Source organism: Sminthopsis crassicaudata, chromosome 3, assembly GCF_048593235.1.
Source record: "Sminthopsis crassicaudata isolate SCR6 chromosome 3, ASM4859323v1, whole genome shotgun sequence".
NCBI lineage: Eukaryota > Metazoa > Chordata > Mammalia > Dasyuromorphia > Dasyuridae > Sminthopsis > Sminthopsis crassicaudata.
The window spans coordinates 585,367,955-585,386,994 of record NC_133619.1 but is presented as its reverse complement, the minus strand read 5'-3'; the positions used below and the strand labels follow the sequence as shown (position 1 = coordinate 585,386,994).

Below are 19,040 nucleotides of genomic sequence, written 5' to 3'. Positions count from 1 at the left end.
CTCTCTCCATTCTGGTGTTGATCTCATATGGCCTCCGTAGTCCAATTCTCTTTTTATATAAATGACTCTCAAATCTACATATCTATCACAACTCTCTTTCCTAAGATCCAGTCACACATCAGCTTCCTGTTGAATTTCTCCATGTGGATATCTCAAACTGTTCCATAGGTATCTCGAATGCCCAAAGAGATCTTACTACTTTTCCTCTAAGACTACCTTTAAATTCTTACCTTCCTTATTTCTGCTGAAGGCACTACATCCTTCTAGTGAATCAGGTTTACAAATTCAGAATCTTCCTTATCCTTTCTTCTCATCCTCATATCCTGTCTTTTGTTAATTCTACCTCTACACTATCTTTCCTATGTCTTCTCTCCACTGACATGACCATCACTCCAGTTCAAGACCTCAAAATCTCTCATCCAGATTACCAAATAGCAGTGTAATTGAGTGATTGAGCCAGGACATCCTAGCTCAAGTCTTTCTCTTTTCTTTTCTTTTTTTTTTTTTTTCTGAGGCTGGTGACTTGCCCAGCGTCACACAACTAAGAACTGTTAAGTGTCTGAGACCAGATTTGAACTCGGGTCCTCCTGAATTCAAGGCTGGTGCCCTATGCACTTTGCCACCTAGCTGCCCCACTTTCTCTTTTCTAATCCATTCTCCATTATAATCTAAAACTGCCAAGTTGATATTCTTACAACACAAGTTGGCCATATCATTTAGTAAGCTTCAGTGACTCCCTTTTAATCCTAGGATAAAATATAAAGTTTTCTGCTTGGGATTTAAAGCCTTTTACTCCCATCAATCTCTTCAGATTGATTTCATATTCCTATTACTCATGCACTCCGTATTCCACTAAAATTGATTTACCTGCTGCTCACTATACACGTTATACACAGTATTCTATTTCTTATCTCCCCATCTTTGTACAAGCTATGCATAGTATTCCTGAAATGTTCTCCCTTTTCATCTCCACCTCTTGCAATCCCTAGTTTTACTCAAAGATCAAATGCCAGTTCTTAAAGGAGACACTTTCTGATACTCCAATATTAGCACCTCCTCTTCAAATAAATTTGTTTATACTTTGTATATTTACATATTTACATACTTGTTTTTTCTTAATAGAATGTAAGCTTCTTGAAAGCAGGGAGTATTTTCATTTTGATCTGTATTGCCCTAGGAAAAAGTGCACTGGTACATGGTGGGCCCTTAATAAATACTTGTTACCTTGTTCAACAACTTGTCATGGGTGCCAAAAAATTTTAATACAACTTTAAGCTGTGTTAAAAAAAAAATCTGATGGCCCAGACTGAGGGGGATAATAGTTCTGTCTTCTGTTCTGTTCAAACCACATTGCTTCCAGTTCTGTGCGTCACATTTTAGAAAGGCCTTAGAAAAACTGGAGTAGCTCCAGAAGAAGACAATCAAGATCCTGGAAGGAGTGGAGAATATGCCATACAAGGATCTAGGCTCAGCTGAAGAGATTGAGGATGTTTAGCCTAGAGAAGAGAAGACTTAGTGGAGAATGATAGCAGTCCTCAAGTATTTGAAGGGCTGTCATAGGGAGGAGGGATCAGCCTTGTTCTGCTTAGCTCCAGAAGGCAGAAATAGGAACAATGGAGTAAAGTCACACAAAGGCAAAACTTCCCATCAATTTCCCCAGTCAAAAAGTAATCTTCAAGAAATGGGGCGGTTTTTTTCCCCTTTAAAATTTTTTATTAATGTTGTTTTCTTCTCCTTCATTGTAACTTGCTATTGACTCCCCACCCCCTCCAGTTCTTTCCCCAGTAGAACCTTTCTTTGTCACAAATAAGTACAGGAGATCCAAACAAATGACAGATTTGCCATTTCATTTCTGAAAATATAGGCTTGGTTCTTCATCTATTGTTCACCTCTCTGCAGAGAGGATCTGAAACAGTTTACCAGTCAAGCACCTAAGGATGTTGTAGAGGCTATTCCTGTGCTAGAATTAGTTGTAATTCCAATATGCTGTGATTTCCCCAACCCCTTTCTTTTTTTTCCCCTCAGTCCTCCTGCTCTGCCTGCTTTTTCTACCTTTTCTTGCCAGTTATTTTTCCTTCTTCTTTGCAAAAAATCTCTCCTGTTTCTTTTCTCTCTTGTTGCTATTCTCTTTATCTGTATCTCTCTTCACTGTTTCCTCACTCTTTCCCCTCTGCTTCCCATCTTTCCTCTTGTCCTCTCTTCCCTTTGCTTTTTTTCTATCCATTATTCTCATCTCACTGCTTTTCCTTCTCTCTTATGATCCCTTTTCATTTCCTTCTCACCTGTTTTCTCTTTCCACTATTTCTTCACTCTTTAACCTTGTTCCCTTTTCTCTTATCACCAATTTTCCTCTACCCTGCTTAGTATTACCTTTTCCCTCTCTTCTGTTCTAACTTTTCTCTTTTTGTTCCCTTTCTGACTAGTCAAGTTGATTCAAAATTTAAATGACTCTTTCCTTTTCTCTTCCCCTCCCTTTGTCATTTTTCTTTCTCCCCTCTATTTCCCTGCATTTCTCTCTACTTTGCCTCTTTGTCCTCCTTTTTCATTCTACTTCCCTTCCCTTTGGCCCCCCTTTCCTTCCCTCTGTTCCATCTTTCATTCTCTCCACTTCCTCTCCCTTTAATCCCTCTCTTCCCCCTTTGCTTCCCTATATTTTTATTTTCCTTCCTTTTGTCCCCTTTTCACCTCTGCTTCCTTCTTTCACTCTATTTCATCTTCCTTTGTCCCCCTTCTCTCTCTGCTTTCCTGTATTTCTATTTCTCCTCCCTTTAGCCCCTTTCTCCCTCTTCTGTTTCCCTGTCTTTCTATTTCCCTTCCCTTTGTCCCCCTTCCCCCCTCTGCTCCCTTTTTTATTCCCTCCATTTCCCCTCTCTTTAGTCCCCTTCTCCCCCCTCTGCTTCCCTATATTTCTATTTCCCCTCCCTTTGTCACCCTTTCCTCCTTTGCTCCTCTCTTTCACTCTCTCTACTTTCTCTCCCTTTGCCCCCCCTTCTCTTCCCTTTCTCCTCTCTGTCTTTTGTCTCCTTTGTCTAACTCTCCCAGATTTCTTTTTTTCTGCTGCCTGTCCCCATTTCTCTCCTTTCTTTCTCCCAGATTTCTTTTTTTCTGCTGCCTGTCCCCATTTCTCTCCTTTCTTTCTCTTCTTCACTGTGTCCTGGATCCTTTCTCTCTATATGTCCTATTTTCTGTCATACATTCCCTCTGCCCTGTATCTGTCTTCTTCTTGCAGCCCTTTGTCTCTCCTTGTCCTTTGTAGCCTCTTTTCTTTATGTCTCTCATTTCACAGTGCTACCTTCTTTTTCTTCTCAGCCTTCGCCTCTTCCTTATTGTCCTGCCTTTTTTGTCACTTCTATCTGTCCCTTTCACTCCTTAACTCCACTCTGTGCTCCCTTGCATCCCCTCTCTACCAGCCTACCTTTTCTCCTTTCTGCTTCCCCTCTCCCTCCCTACTGTCCCCTTCTATCTCATCACCCTTTTATTTCCTCTTTTTCCCCTTATTTCTCCCTTATCTTGATATTCTTTGTGCCATCCTCCCTTTTCTGTCTCTTCTGTTATTCCTCTTCTTTTTCCTCTTCTCTCCTTCCTTTCTTTCTCATCTCTCCTGTCTCCTTCCACAAAACTTCTCTTACCTAATCTCCCTGATCTTTTATCTCCCATTTCCTCTTCTCTCTTCCCCTTTGTCCCCCCTCAACACACACTTTTCCTCCTCTTCTCTCCCTCATCCCTCCTCGTCTCCCCAGTCTCGTTTGGGTGTCTACCTAGAACCTTCCTTTGGGAATAGAGGAGGACGAATTGCTCTAGTCTTCCTCCCCATCCCATTGGCTTGATCTCCATGCCTGCTGGGTAGGGGGGCTGCCTTATCCGTGGCTCCTCCTCCCCCTCCTGCTTAGACTCCTCTTTGTCTTCCCAGAGCTCCATCCTGACTCTCTCCCTGCTCTCTCCCCTCCTCCTCCCTCTGCCCAGCTCCTCTTGGCTCCCTCCCTCTCTCCCTTCCTCCCTCCCTTTTCTTTCCCCTCCTTCCCAACTCTGTCTCCATTTCTGTCTCCTTTCTTTTCTCTTCCTCTTTCTTTTTCATGTTCTTTCAACTGTATGCATTTCACTTTTCTATGATTCTTTCTTCTATGTTGCCTCTCACATAGTAGGCACTTAATAAAATATTTATTGGATTGACTCAAATTCCTTTCCCTGGGTCTGTCTATTTCATTTCCTTTTGCCTCTTCCCGTCCTCTTACCTTCTCCCACTACCCCCTTTCAGTTTCTCTGTCTTTTCATTTCTTTGTCTGGCCTTTAAAACAGGAGATTCCCTTTGAGCAGGACATCTTCTTTCCTTCTGTACTCCATTACTCTTTCCTCTTTATTCTCTAATCAGTTATTCTTCTTTCTCTGCTGTTTATTTCTATCTACTTATCTATTATTTCTGTCTCTTCCCCACTCCCTTATCTCTTGTCTCTCTCCCTCCATAACTTCTATTTACACTTTCATCTCTTTTTCTTTTCCCTTTGTTTCTCTTCCCATCAGCTATTTGTCTTTTTCTCTCCATGTTACCCCTTAGCTGCTTTTCCCTTCTGGTCCTTGCCATGACCTCCATCTCTGACCAGCTCATGGCCATCCCTATCCTGAAACCCCTCGTTATCTATCTCTGCCCAAGTAGCTTTCTGCTTGTTCTCCTATGGATTTCTCCTCCCTAGCCCTCTCTTAGCATCCACCCTGATTGGCTGTTTTTCTCCCCCCCCCCTCCCCTCTGTCTCAGTCTCTTCCCTTGCCTGTTAATCATCATATCTTCACATCACCCACTGACCCTGTTTCTCCCCTCCATAGCCCTGGCCTTACATCTTGTTTTTCTCTTTTTTCTCGTTTCTCTCTCTTCCTTCTCTTATCTTTCATTTCCTTCAGTCTCTCCCTGTATTCCTGTTTTTTGCCCTGTTTTTACCCTTGCCTCTAGACTGTGTTTGTGTCCTTGCCTCTCTGACCTCTCCCCCTTGCTCTTGTTCTCTCTTGTGTCCTGTCCTTCAAGGTTCAAGAACAGGACAGGAAACTGAGGGAGGAGTTCCTCTCCACCTCTAAATCAGGGCATCTGGGATTTCAGCTCACCCATATCTGGGTCATTTCTTCCCTCTCCCACCTCCCTATCTCTGCCTGACCACTTCTTTTTATTGTATCTCTCTTCTGTGTTTTGTTCTCCTCTGTCTCTCTCTTCTCTGTCTCTCCTATCTCTTTTGTCTCATTTTTCTTCCTGCCTTTCTCTGTCTCTAGCTTTTTTCTTTCTTTCCTACTTCTATCTCAATATTTGCTTTTCTCTCTGTCCTTGAATCTTGTGTGTAGATCTTTCTGAATCTCTACATATTTATCATAATATCTTTGTCTCCTCTCTGTCTCAGTGTCTGTTCCTGTTTCATTCACCATGGCTGAGGCTGGTCATTGGTGTTGCCAGGCATTCTTTCTTGTTCACTGTTTAAGCAGAATTTTCTCTTTGTCCCTCCTATTTTTAATTCTCCCAACATCTTTCTGACCCCCTTTACTCTCCCGTTCAGGTTTCCCTATACCCCCTGGCCTCCACAGCTGCCTTTATTGATTTTGGCCCTGCTGCTCTGTTTCAGGTTCCCTTAGCCCTGTGCCTGACTGGATACTTCTGTTTCCCTCTGTCTCTTTCTCCTCATGTCCTTTTTATTCTCTTTTATTTCCTCTTCTCTTCCTAGCTCCATGCCAGCTTGAACTCTTCTGCCTGTTTGACCTGTCCTCTTTTCTTGCCCACTTTTCTACTGGCTTGTCCTCTGATCTCTCCTGTCACTTTATGTCCATTTAGACCCTGTGGTCTATTTTTTTTTAATTTCTTCTATATGTGTCCAAACTCTGCTGATCATCCTGTGCTTTCTTATAATTTTCTGTTTTCTAGGATCATGCTAAAGCCTTTATTGAGTTGCTAGACTATAACTGTACTTCTGCTTCCTCAGTACCATCAAACTTCTCACATACATCCCTAGTCTCTCTGTCTAGCCACCAGACCCTCAGAGCCCTTCACAGTAATTATGCCAAAAACATTTCCTCAGATAGTTCCCTCAAGCATATCCCCCCCATATGAGCCAATACATATTGCCTCAGGCTCTCTCCCATAATTCCCACCTACTTACTTTCTTCACACATTTCCTTACACACACATATATACTTTCTTCATATTTTTACATCCCCAAACATATCATCCCTTCATGCCTTCTTCTCTTGTACATACTCCAAATCACACTATCTCAGCATTAGAAGAGACTTACAAAAAGATCTACCTTTTTTTTCAGCAGGAATCTTAGGCAGATGGTTATGTGGCTTTTCCTTCACGACCTTAAGGGATGAAGGTACCTCTCACAACAGTGCACTTCTCTTTGAAACAGGTCTAATTATATAAAAATGTTAATATTAAGCCAAATTTTTAATTAAATTCTCCAAACTCTAAGGAGCACATTATTTGTAGGCAGCACAGTATACTGAATAGAGAGCTGGCCTCAGAGCTGGAGGGAACTGTATTCAAGTCCTGTCTCAGGCACAGACTGACTTTGTGGTCCCACAGAAGTCCCTTAACCTCTCAGTATTTATTAAACACCTACTATATCCCGAGAGCAGCTATGTGGGACAGTGGATAAAGTTACTGAGCTTGGAGTCAGGAAATCCTGCCTCAGACATTTACTAGCTGGGCAAGTCCCTTACTTCTGTTTGCCTCAGTTTTCTTATCTATAAAATAAGCTGGAAAAAGCAATGGCAAATCCCTCCAGTATCTTTCCCAAGAAAACCCCCAAATGGGGTGACAAAGAATTAGACAAGACTGAAGGATCACATGTACCAAGCTCTTTACTAAGCACTGGGATACAAGAGCCAAAGACGATTTCTCCTTCCAGGAGGCACACAATATAATGAGAGAGGCAACATAAAAACCTCTGTGAACAGACAAGCTACATATAATGGAGGGAAGGCCGGAGGACTGAGGGGGATCAGGAAAGGTTGTCTGGAGAAGGCAGGAGTTCAGCTCTAGCGACAGGCTGGCTGTGAAGCGATGGAGGTCTGTATCAGGGACATTTCAGTGTCACAGGAGGGTAGGGATCCTATCCAAAGAGTAGTTTAAAGGTAGGAAATATAGGCCTTGCCAAAAAAAAAAAAAATGGCTATTTAGAGGGAAAGAAAGAGTAAGGGGTTGAGGATGACATCAGGAAAGATAATGAATTCAGGCTAGGGTATGTCAAGGTTAGGAAGCCTACAAGACATCTAGCTTGAGATGCCTAATGGGCAGCTGGAGATTGAAGTCCAGAGGTTAGGAGAGAGGTGAGGGCTGGATAAGTAGATCTGAAAATCATCAGCCTAGAGACCATAATTGAATTCATGGGAGCTGATGAGATCAACAAGTAAAATAGCCAAGAGGAAGAAGAGGAAAGGGTCCAGAACAGAGCCCTGGGAATGTTGACCATTAGTGGATGTGATATAGACAAAGATCTACAAAGGAGACTAAGCAGGAAGATCAGGCAGGCCGATGGAGAACCGGGAGAGTGTAATGGAAACTTGGAGAGGAGACTATCCAGGAGAAGAGGGCACTGCTTGCTCACACAAACTGCTCTCACTCACACACACTCTCCTGACACATATACTCCCTTCACACACTTCCCTCAAACATACACTTTCCTCACAACTGCCCCTCCCCTCTCATCATACTCTGCTCACTCACTGGCCATCTATACTTCCTGCACAGAAACATATACAACCCCCCTCTCATTAACAGTTCACCCCCACCCCCACCACCCCCATTTCCCCTAGACACTGAATCCCCAGCTGAGCTTTACTGATGAAAATGGGCGCAGGCTGAGCCTGTGGGCTGGGGCTGAGTGGGGGTGGGGGGAACTTTTGGTTCGGGAGAAGGGAAAGGGGGATCGAGTTACAGGCCCTAAAGAGCAGCCCTGGTCCCCCTCTTCCTAATGAGAACCAGCTGTGGCCCCAAAACTGGTGCAGGGGGAGGGGAGAGGGAGGAAAGAACCAACTGGTGGTGAGTCAGAAGGACAGATTGGGGGATGGAGCAGATTGGGGACAGTCTTAGAATGAGGGGGGTGGGGTGTCCCCATAGTGCCAAGAAAACGAGGAAACCATGTTCTCACCTGGAAAAGGTGGGAAGAAGTTGAGGAAGTTGAAGGGACAACAGGAGATGCTACTACAGGGAGGGATGGGGGCAGCCGTGGAGGCAGGCCGAAGGACCTCTGCAGAGGTCAGCCCCCGAGCTGACTGGCTACATGTACCTCACAGCCATATGTTTGGATATGGGTGTCTGTGTGTGTGCCAAAGACATATAGACATGAGCATATTTTTGAGAATCCATGTGCGCATGTGTTTGTCTCGTTACGCCTCAGTGTCGTGTGTATATAAAACAACGTACAACTATGTCCTTTGTGGTACCCCAGTTCTGCCGGGCCCACGAGCCCAGTAACTCGACCCCAAAGCCCATCCCCCACCTGACCTCTTCTCCGCATTCCTCACAGGATCAGGAGCCAGAGGCAGGCCAGAGCTGGGCCAGGAGCTGGAGCGGGCACCAGAGCAGGCCTGAGCCGTCCCTGACATGGAGCTGGAGGCAGAGCAGGAGGCTGAGCTGGGTGCCCCCCAGCCCTCCGTGGGCCCGAGACCTCCCCGACCTTTCCCCCTGCTGCCACTGCTGCTGCTGCTTCTGGGGGCACAGGCGCCCAGGGCACAGGGTCAGGCGGGCAGCCTGGATCTGCAGATCGATGAGGAGCAGCCAGCCGGCACCCTGATTGGGGACATCAGTGCGGGGCTGCCTGTGGACACCGCCACCCCCCACATGTACTTCATCTCTGCCCAGGAGGGCAGCGGGGTGGGCACGGACCTTGCCATAGATGAGCAGAGTGGCGTGGTTCGGACCGCCCGAGTTCTGGACCGAGAACGCCGAGATCACTACCAGTTCACCGCGGTCACACCGGATGGTGCCACCGTGGAGGTCACAGTGCGCGTTGCTGACATCAACGACCACGCGCCTGCCTTCCCGAAGGCTCGAGCCAGCCTTCAGGTGCCCGAGCACACAGCCCCCGGTACCCGGTACCCCCTGGAGCCTGCCCACGATGCTGATGCCGGTCATCTGGGGACCCAGGGCTATGCCCTGTCTGGGGAAGGGGCAGGCCAGGCCTTCCGACTGGAAACTCGCCCTGGCCCTGATGGCTCCCCCGTGCCTGAGCTGGTGGTCAGCGGGGAGCTGGACCGGGAGAACCGCTCCCACTACACGCTGCGGCTGGAAGCTTACGATGGCGGGGCACCACCTAGGCGGGCCCAGGCCTTGCTGGATGTGACCCTGGTGGACATCAACGACCATGCCCCTGCCTTCAACCAGAGCCGGTATCGGGCAGTGGTGTCCGAGAGCCTCCCCCCCGGCAGCCCGGTCCTGCAGGTGTTCGCTGCTGATGCCGACGCTGGGGCCAACGGAGCCGTGACCTATGAAATCAACCGCCGGCAGAGCGACGGCGATGGGCCCTTCTCCATCGACGCCCGCACAGGCCTGTTGCGGCTCGAGCGGCCCCTGGACTTTGAGCAGCGGCGTGTGCATGAGCTGGTGGTGCAGGCCCGTGATGGGGGCGCCCACCCTGAGGTGGGCTCAGCATTCGTCACCGTGCATGTGCGGGACTCCAATGACAATCAGCCCACCATGACCATCATCTTCCTCAGCGAAGATGGCTCCCCTCGGGTGTCTGAGGGGGCACAGCCGGGGCAGTTGGTGGCTCGGATCTCTGTGTCTGACCCCGATGATGGCGATTATGCTCATGTCAATGTGTCCCTGGAGGGTGGGGATGGCAAGTTTGCCCTGACCACCCAGGACAGTGTCATCTACCTGGTGTGTGTGGCCCGGAGGCTAGACCGAGAGGAGCAAGACACCTATGAGCTTCGAGTGACTGCTACTGATGCCGGGACCCCTCCGCTGCGGGCAGAGGCTGCCTTCGTCCTGCACGTCACTGATGTCAATGACAACACCCCAGCCTTCGATCGCCCGCTCTACCAGCCTGAGCCCCTCCCGGAGGTCGTGCTCCCTGGCAGTTTTGTGACCCGAGTCACTGCCCGTGACCCTGACCAGGGCCCCAATGGCAATGTGGCCTACAGTATTGTGCCTGGAACTCATGCCCATTGGTTTGCTATTGATGCAAGCACAGGAGTAATCACCACAGCCGCCCCGCTGGACTACGAACTAGAGCCACGGCCACAGCTGACTGTGCTGGCCACTGATGGCGGACAACCTGCCTTGTCTTCCACAGCTGTGGTCCACGTGGTCCTGCAAGACGTGAATGACAATGAACCAGTGTTCCAGAGGACTTTCTACAATGCCTCCCTCCCTGAGGGCACAGCACCTGGCACCTGCTTCCTCCAGGTGGGGTCCCGGAAGGGTGGGGGAGGTGGAAGGGAGGATTTGTGGCAGGAGGGGAGGGATGGCAGCAGCAGAGTGGAGATAGGCCCGAGGGTCAGAACGGAACAACTGCCAGAGGAAAAAGGGAAGAAAATAACCCTTTCTATGTCTTTAGCCTGCATTAAGGCCCTCTCCTTTCTCTCTCCTGCTTCAAATCAATTCCACAGACAGTTTTAAGGACATCCCATAAGTCTGATGCTTTGTGAGATGGTGGCTACACAAAGAAAAAAGCAAGCTGGTCATTGTTTCCCAGTGTTAATATATGATTATTTGAAGAAGGAGAGAAACCCAGGGTGGGGGATGTGGACTTGGGGAAAAGATAGCCCCTTGAACTGAGCCATGGAGGAAGATAAGAATTCTGGGAAGCTCAGGATGGGAGATTGACTGAAAAGTTCAAGGAACACCTACCTCGACATCTCGTTTTACTAGCTAGACAGTAGAGTATATAAAAGAGAACAATTTGAAATAAGTTTGGAAAGGTCATAAGGAGCCAAATTATAATGACAAATTATAATAAGGCTAGGCTAAGGAGTATGTATTAAATTCTAGATGGACTGAAGGTTTTGAGAAGGAGAGTGACAGGGTACACCATTCCTATGACTGGGAAGATTTTGTCAGTTGTATTGAGGGTCAGTTGCATTGGGGAGGAGATTGGCACAGTAGTCTAAGCCTGAGCAAGAGTGTGGTCTGAGAATGAAGAAAGGGGATAGAGACAAGAGGTATGGAGGCAAAACAAACAGGACCTGAAATCTAGTTGGATATAGGGATGAGGGACAGTGAAGAGTCAGACATGACTGGGATTTCAGACCTGATCAGGGAGGATTTTTGGTGCAAAGGATGGCAGTTCAGTTTCTCAACAGAAATAGAGAACTGTGGAGGAATGTTTTAGAGAAAGGTAGTTTGCTTTCATCAAAATAAGAAGTAACACTTATAAGGTATTTAGAGGCTTATGCTTTTTAAACTTTCTAATTTGACGTGTTAAATTTGAGATGTTGATGGGACCACCAGAAGGAGGCAGCTGAGGAGGCAAGATTTGAGTGTATGAGAGAGATGAGCGCTGGTTGTCTCCATTTGAAAAACGTGAATGATCTGGAGAAGATAAGATCCTTAAGGGTATTTAGAGGAAAGAAAAGGGGACTGGGGACAAAGTTTGAGTATAATTGAGGAATCACTAAATAGGTGAAAGGTGCATCAGAAGAAAGAAGAGTAAAGCAATTCTAGGAGAGAAGTATGGTATAATGGTTTGGGTTCAGAGGACTTGGATTTATATCCAAACTCTACCTCTTATATATGACCTGTCACTTTAAGCAAATTGCTCAATCCTTCAGTCTCCCTATCTAAAATGATGACCTCTAAGATCCCTTTCAGTTTAAATCCTGTGCTCCCATGATCATGTTAGGAGATTATCAATAATGTTGAAAGCAGAAGTCAGGTCAAGTAGGATGAGGACTAAGGAAAGGCAATTAGATTTAGCAGTTTAAGGTCATCTGAGAAGCTCTTTTAAATTCCAAAGGATAAATGAGAATGGGAAGGAGACACTGAGGACCAGGGAGGCAGAACACAGATTGTGATCAGTATTAAGGAAAACTTTCTTATGAGCTCCACATCCCTAGAGATCTTAAAGCAAAGACTGGCTAACTACTTAGGAACCTTGAAGAGAAGATTATTGTTCTGTTACCCATTAGATTAGATATTTTCTGAGATGAGACTGGGATCCTATTCAGTTAAGAGACTATCCAAATATTAAAGCTAATGAGCGATTTACTTAAGAGTGGCACCTGTGGAAGGATAGATGAAAGGACCAATAATACCCAGCATTCACTTAGCAAATATTATCTCATATTTGCAATACTGGGTGGCAGGCGCTATAATTATTCCCATTTTACAGCTGAGGGAACTAAGGCTTAAGTCATTAATTGACCTGGCAAGAATCACATAGTAAATGGCTGAAACAGGGTTTAAATTCAGAACCTCTCTAATCTCTAGTGGATGTCAGAGATATTGCAAGGAATGGATCACATGGGCTTGGAGACTGATGGGCTGTCTCCAAGGAACAAAGATGGAGGAGGAAGAGTTGCTGGGAAGCTGGTGATGCCTTTGAAAGAAATAGGGAAGTCTGGAGATAGAGAGGCTGACAGAGAAAAAGATCAGTTAGGTTTGAAATAAATCTGTTTTGAGGGGTTGGCAGCACATTCAAGTAGAAAAAGGAAAAGCCAGTGGAGTTACTAGATATGAGCTAGGAACTTCCAAGACCCAGTAATCACTATGACATAGATGCCATGTAAATCAAGATGGTAGTCATCGTAATAGTCATTGGCATTTACACAGTAGAATAGCTCGGTGGTGCTGTGGAGAGTGTGGAACTGGGGACCACAAATACATGGCTTCAAATCCCATTTCAGATACTTCCTTAGTTATATGGCGCTTCCTTAAGATCTTGTAGTTTCAGTTTTCTCATGTGTAAAGTGAAGAAAATAACAGCACTTTACCTCCCAAAGTTATTGAGAGAGTCAAATGAGGTGATGTATGGAAAGAACTCTGCAAACCTTAAAAAGACATATATCAGCCATCATCCTTATTATTAGGGCTTTAAAGTTTGCAAGGGCAGTGGATAGAATTCTGGGCTGAGAGTTGTTCAATTTTTCAATCATCTCTGAATCTTTATGACCCCATTTGGGGTTTTCTTGGCAAAGATACTGGAGTCGTTCACCATTTCCTTTTCCAGCTTTTTTTTTTTTTTTTTTTTTTTTTTTTTTTACACATGAGGAAATCGAGGCAGTGATAAGTAACTTGCTTAGGGAAATACATTTAGTGAGTGTCTCAGGCCAGATTTGAACTCAATTCTCCATTCCAGGGCTGGCTGTCTATGTACTGTGCCACCTAGGTGCCGTAATATTTAGACTAGAAATAATATTAGAGATTATGTGGTCTCTTTTTCTCATTTTACCTTTAAGAGACATTAAGGTTACCCAGATTTTAAAGAGCAAAGATGTAATTCAGATCCTTTATCTGTCATCCTTGCTGGAAGTGAACTCTGTATCTCCCTTACCAATAGTAAATTTTCATTGGTTGGAGAGATTCAGACAGAAAGGCTCATTTCTTTGATCCCTTGAAGATCACCTTGTAACTTTGGAGCACAAAAACTATGTCTCATCTCACTGGTCCTACCTGCCAACAAAATAATAGTAACAAACAATATTTATATAACTTTTTAAAGTTTGCAAAATACTTCACAAATATTAACTCTTTTTTTTTCTCTTCAAAACAACTCTGAGAGGTAGATGTTATTGCTATCCCTATTTTACAAATGGGGAAACTGAAGCAGGCAAAGGTTAATTCATTTATCCAAGGTCACACAGCTAGTAAATACCTGAGATGCTCTTTAGGTCTTCCTAATTTCAGGCTGAGCACTCTATCTACTGTAACACCTACCTGCCTGCAAAGGAAAATGGTATTGAATGAGGTTGGACTTCCAAGGCTTTAATATCTAAGCAGGCTAGGAGACGTTATTTAATCATTAAAAGAAACATTGCTCCCAAAGAGAACACATCATCTGTTTATCCAGTACTGAGCTTTGGGGACCCCACAGTAATAGTGAAAAGTGTAGCGAAAGAAAGAAAGAGCCAATCAATCTATCAATCAAAAAGCTTTTATCCAATGCTTTCTATGTGTCAAGAGCTGTGCTGGGTCCTGGGATTCAAAGACAAAAATGAAATAGCCCCTGACCTCAAGAAACTTTCATTCTATCCCAGGAAATTATGTGTCCCTTGATGAAGTGCATTTTTTTTAATCCATAAGGCAAAGAAAATAGACATAATAGGATGAAAGTAAAATGATAATATCGACCTGTAATTGTACAGGTGTTTAAAGTGGATCTGTACAGATGAAGAAAACTAAATTATAAAAAATTATTTTTTGTATGTCCAGTGATGCACCTTATCCTTTCTTATAGCATTGTCAAGTCAACAAGTATTTTTTTGTTTAATAAATACTTGTTGTATTTATTTATTTTATAAGGACTTTTTATTTTTCAAAATACATGCAGAGATAGTTTTCAACATTTACCCTTGCAAAATCTTGTGTTCCATATTTTTCTACCTTTCTCCCTACTTCCTTCCTCCTTTAGACAGCAAAGAATCAAATACAGGTTAAACATGTGCTGTTCTAAACATATTTCCACATTTATCATGTTGTACAAGAAAAATCAGATCAAAAAGAAAAAAGAGAGAAGAAAAAAAAGCAAGCAAATAACAATAACAACAAAAAAAGGTGAAAGCATTATGTTGTGATCCACATTCAGTCCCCAGAGTCCTCTCTCAGAATACAGATGGCTCTCTCCAAGACTAACAATAAATATGTGTCAAAACTGTTCTAAGCATTGGGAATGAAGAGAAATGAACAAAGGGAATAAACAAAGAATAAAACAGTTTTTACTTTCAAGAAGTTTATATTCTAAGGAGGACACAATAAGGGCATGTAGAGAGATATACAAAATAAATATAAATAAATTCAAAGTATTTGAATATAAGATAATTTGGGAGAAAGAGCACTAGCAGTTATGGGAAATCAGAAAAATCTTTTAAAAAAATGATGTTGCTTGAGCTGCATCTTGGAAATAATGGAATAGCTTGAGGGGAGAGATGAGCAAAGAATAAATTCTAGACATAGGGGATGGCTAATGCAGAGGTATAACAATGGGAGATTGAGGGTCATGGGAAGGAGAAGACCAGTTTGGAGAGTATACAAAGTATGGGAAGGGGAGTATTTAAGTCAGTGCATCCCAAGAACACTAAGGATGAACAAAGGAGTACAATAAACAGATGAAAACTGGAAGTATCTGTCAAGAGTTCTGTGCAGATCTCTATTCCTTCAAAGATAATGGACCCACCACCTTTAGACTCTCACCATCCAATGTACTATATGAGGCTGTGGAAATGGTAATAAAAAAGGACAAAGAAAGAAAAGTAACTGCCTTAAACCAAGTATGCCCAAAGGAAGTCTGTGATGAACACAATTTTAAGGATATTAAAAGATCAATTTTCAAGATATCTGAAAGTGAGAGAATATCAAATACCTTGAAGAAAAAACAGATATCCCTACCCCAAAACATGTACTTGAGAAAACATCAATAACTTTTGATCTTTAAATCTATTCTCCGATCCTTACAAAATCTATAGGAGAATAGTCTACTCAGTCATCAAAGGCATTTTGATGAAGGCATAAGAAGGAAATATTTTCAAAAATATTTCAGAAAGTATTTGTTCTAGAACAGAACAAATATTTACAGGTATTTGTTTAATTAATTAGAGGATACAAAATTGCATTGCTCTTACTGTTTGCTGACTATTTTAAAAAAGCATTTGATTTGAGAGAGTAAAACATTGTCTTAAAATAAAACATTGTCAAAGTAAAACATTGACACTGAGGTGTCAAACATGTATATTAATCACATGATTCCTTGAATGATATAACAACGACTATAACTTTTGTTCACCAACCCTCTTATTCTTAATAACAAGCCAGGCAGAAATAAGGAAAATATGCTTGTCAGAGGTGTTTATTATCATCTAGAAGGAAAAGCACTGTATGGTACACATCAAAGAAGAATTCTCTACAGGTGCTCCTCTTTGCAGCTAATCTTGTATTGGATGCATCAAATCCTGTAATGTTTCAGAGTATCCTAAGTGAAATCAGAGTTTGTCCTTGAAGGAACCTTCCACAAGGGAAAAAACAAGCTGATAAAGAATGACTATTGTCCAGACTATGATATACAGTTCTATGGACAGCCCCTAGAACTGAACTATTACTAAGTAGTACAAGAATCTTGGCCAGACACTGTAAATAGACCCAAACTTAAGCAGGAAGAGGAGAGCAAGCTAGATTATCTTTGGGAAATGCTTTTAATGACCCTAAACTTCTCCTTGAAACAAAGGCCTATCTTTGAAATGTTCTTCTGGTGATGCTATATGACTTTCAGTCAAGGGATGTCACAGTTTCCAAAGAATTAAAGCTTCAGGTCATCCAAAGGACAATGGAGAGGACGCATGTTGGATCAGAGGAAGCTACAATTACTGATTAAAGACCCTGATAAAATGTAATGTCCATGAAGACGCAGTTTGGTTCTTTTTTTGTCTTTGAATCCCCAGCCTAGTACAATGTCTCAGCGCATAGTAAGCCAGTAACTCAGTTCTTGTTTGTCCCCACATGGATGGATGATTGGACAGTTATGCAGAAGAAGTGGTATAAAAGGTAGCATCAGAGCTGAAAGGAATCTTGAATGCTAAAATGTACAAGTCACTTATTTTGAAGATTGAGGAAAGTTTTACAGATGAGGAAATTTGAGGCATAGAGAGATTAAGTGATTTACCCCAGCTGCTAAGTATCCAAGGTAGCATTCGATCCAAGGGCTCCATGACTCCCCAGTCCAGTACCCTCACTGCTATTATTTGACAGTATGGAATGAGATGCTGTACTGTAGGGTTTCATGAGCAAACATGGCCTAATTTGTTTTGCTTATCCTTATTCTTTACAAGAGAAGATTCTGTCCAGTCCATCAATAAGTCAACAAGCAGGAAGTGGGGAGTCTAAGGGAAATAAATGGTGTTGTTTTTAAAGGGAAGGGAGAAAGAGATAGAGACAGAAAGAGGGAGAAGAGAGAACATTAACAAAATATTTTTTTAAATGAAAAGAAATTAAAAGAAAGATGTTTAACCAAGAAAGAAGATAGACCAACCATGAAATGAGAGACAGAAATGATGGGCAACTGTATGCTCCACTGTATCCACACATTGGAGGCACTGGAGGCACCACTTTGTGGGGAAAAAAATTGGAGAAATTGTCTTCAAAGCCCAAGGTTCTAAGTGAAGCAAGTATAGGGAGTAGTGTTAAGGAGGAAGTCACTGCCCCCAGGTGCTAGCTTCACACATCCTAATTGATATGGTAATATTTTTTGGAGAGTGGGAGGGACATAGGAATATCTTTTTCCTCTCCTTGATTGGAAGGTTTCTCCTTTTGCTATCTCTTCAGCTCCTTTAAATTTGAAGGCTCTTGGATCATTAAATCCAGTCCTAGTTAATCTTTCCCTGTTCTTCCAGCCCCCATCTCGCTCTTGGGATGCCTCCTTCTACTGTCTCCCTCCCACCCAATAAAATTTTAGGCCATTGTATCCTATTTATCCTTTCTTTGAATCTTTTGAAACCCGCTGTCCCAAAATCTAGGGCACACATCAGACTATAGCTCATTTTCCTCTTCTAGATCAAAAATTCTAAACTGGTGTGGTCACTTCCCTCTGAGGTTTCCATCATTCCCACCCCAGCAAGCCGGTTCCTCCCCGTCAGTGAGGATAAGGGCGAGAATGGCAGTTCCCCTCATTGTTTCCTTTTCCTTTTGAAGTGTAAAGCTTATCATTAAGGCAAGCCAAAAAAAAAAAAAAAAAGCTATTTTGCTTTTGTCAGAGACAGAGAGAGAGAAAGCCGCAGCAGATGTCTAAGTATCTGAAGTTCTCTATGATTACTATATTATGCGTCCATGAAAGTCTTATGATCTATTTTCCAAACTTTTCCATCTGTTTCCCCTTTCTGTCTAAGTGGTCTGTCGCTTTCCCTCCAAGTATGCCCCAAGTCATATTTCATTCATGGGTTCCATCCCACCCAGTCCTGTGTGGCCAAATCAGCCTCTCTTACTTGCTCCCCGTATCCTGTAATAGCATTTGTGTAGATATGCTTCTATGTGTATATATGTGAGGACTGGGTTTCTGAGGCTGTCTACCTTCTTGCTTTTGTCTTCTGGGCGTCTCCACTGCTATTCTTCCTTCTTTGTAGGAATTCATCATCATTTGGTGATGTATTTAAGCAATTCCCCCCTCCCTTCTTTTTCAGTATAAAGCCAATTTGATTTTGTTTGTTTGTTTGGGGATGCACTGGGGTTAATTGATATGCCCAGGATCACATAGCTAGTAAGCGACTGAGTCTGATTTGAACTCAAACAATTTGAACAGCTCTATTCACTGCTGTCCCTATTTGATTGTGTTTGCAAGACTCCACATAATATACTCTTGGCCAACAACACAACATGATATCTTATTTTTTTGGTACCACGCTGTTAGGGAAAACTTCCTCTGATTCTCATTTTCTTTTCCTTCCTTACAATACATTGTATTTATCTAACAGTGTGTATGTTGTATCTCTCAGTAGAATGCAGCTGCCTGACAGTAGATGTTATATTATTTTTCGTCGTGGTGTAGAGGGTAGTTAGGGTCCTTATAGGCAGCTAGGTGCTGCAATGGTTGGGGGCTAACTCATCTCCTTGAGTTCAAATATGGCCTCAGACACTTCCTCGCTGTGTGACCCTGGGGTAATCACTTAGCCCCATTTGTCTCAGTTCCTCATCCTCAAAATGAGCTGGAGAAAAAAATGGCAAACCATCCAGTATCTTTGCCAAGAAAACTCCAAATGTGGTAACGAAGAGTCAGACACGACTGAAAAACAATTGAACAACAACAAAAATGGCCTATGAGGATCCTGAAAATGCTATTCCCCTTACATGGACAGTGGGAGAAAAGGCAGATGGGTAGGCCTTGGTGCCTGTGGGCCTCCTAGTAGGCCATGCTCTGGAACAACTA

General features: G+C 43.4%; 1 protein-coding gene across 2 annotated transcripts in view; it reads left to right on the top strand.

The window, feature by feature from the left end:
* DCHS1 (dachsous cadherin-related 1) overlaps nucleotides 1-19,040 on the top strand; it is a 67,714-nt gene that overhangs the window by 7,402 nt on the left and 41,272 nt on the right. For both annotated transcript variants that reach the window (XM_074305046.1, XM_074305045.1), the window contains exon 2: nucleotides 8,502-10,384. In XM_074305046.1, the coding sequence (XP_074161147.1) occupies nucleotides 8,579-10,384 (1,806 nt within the window). In that variant the 5' untranslated portion in view covers nucleotides 8,502-8,578. The remainder of the gene's footprint in view (nucleotides 1-8,501; nucleotides 10,385-19,040) is intronic.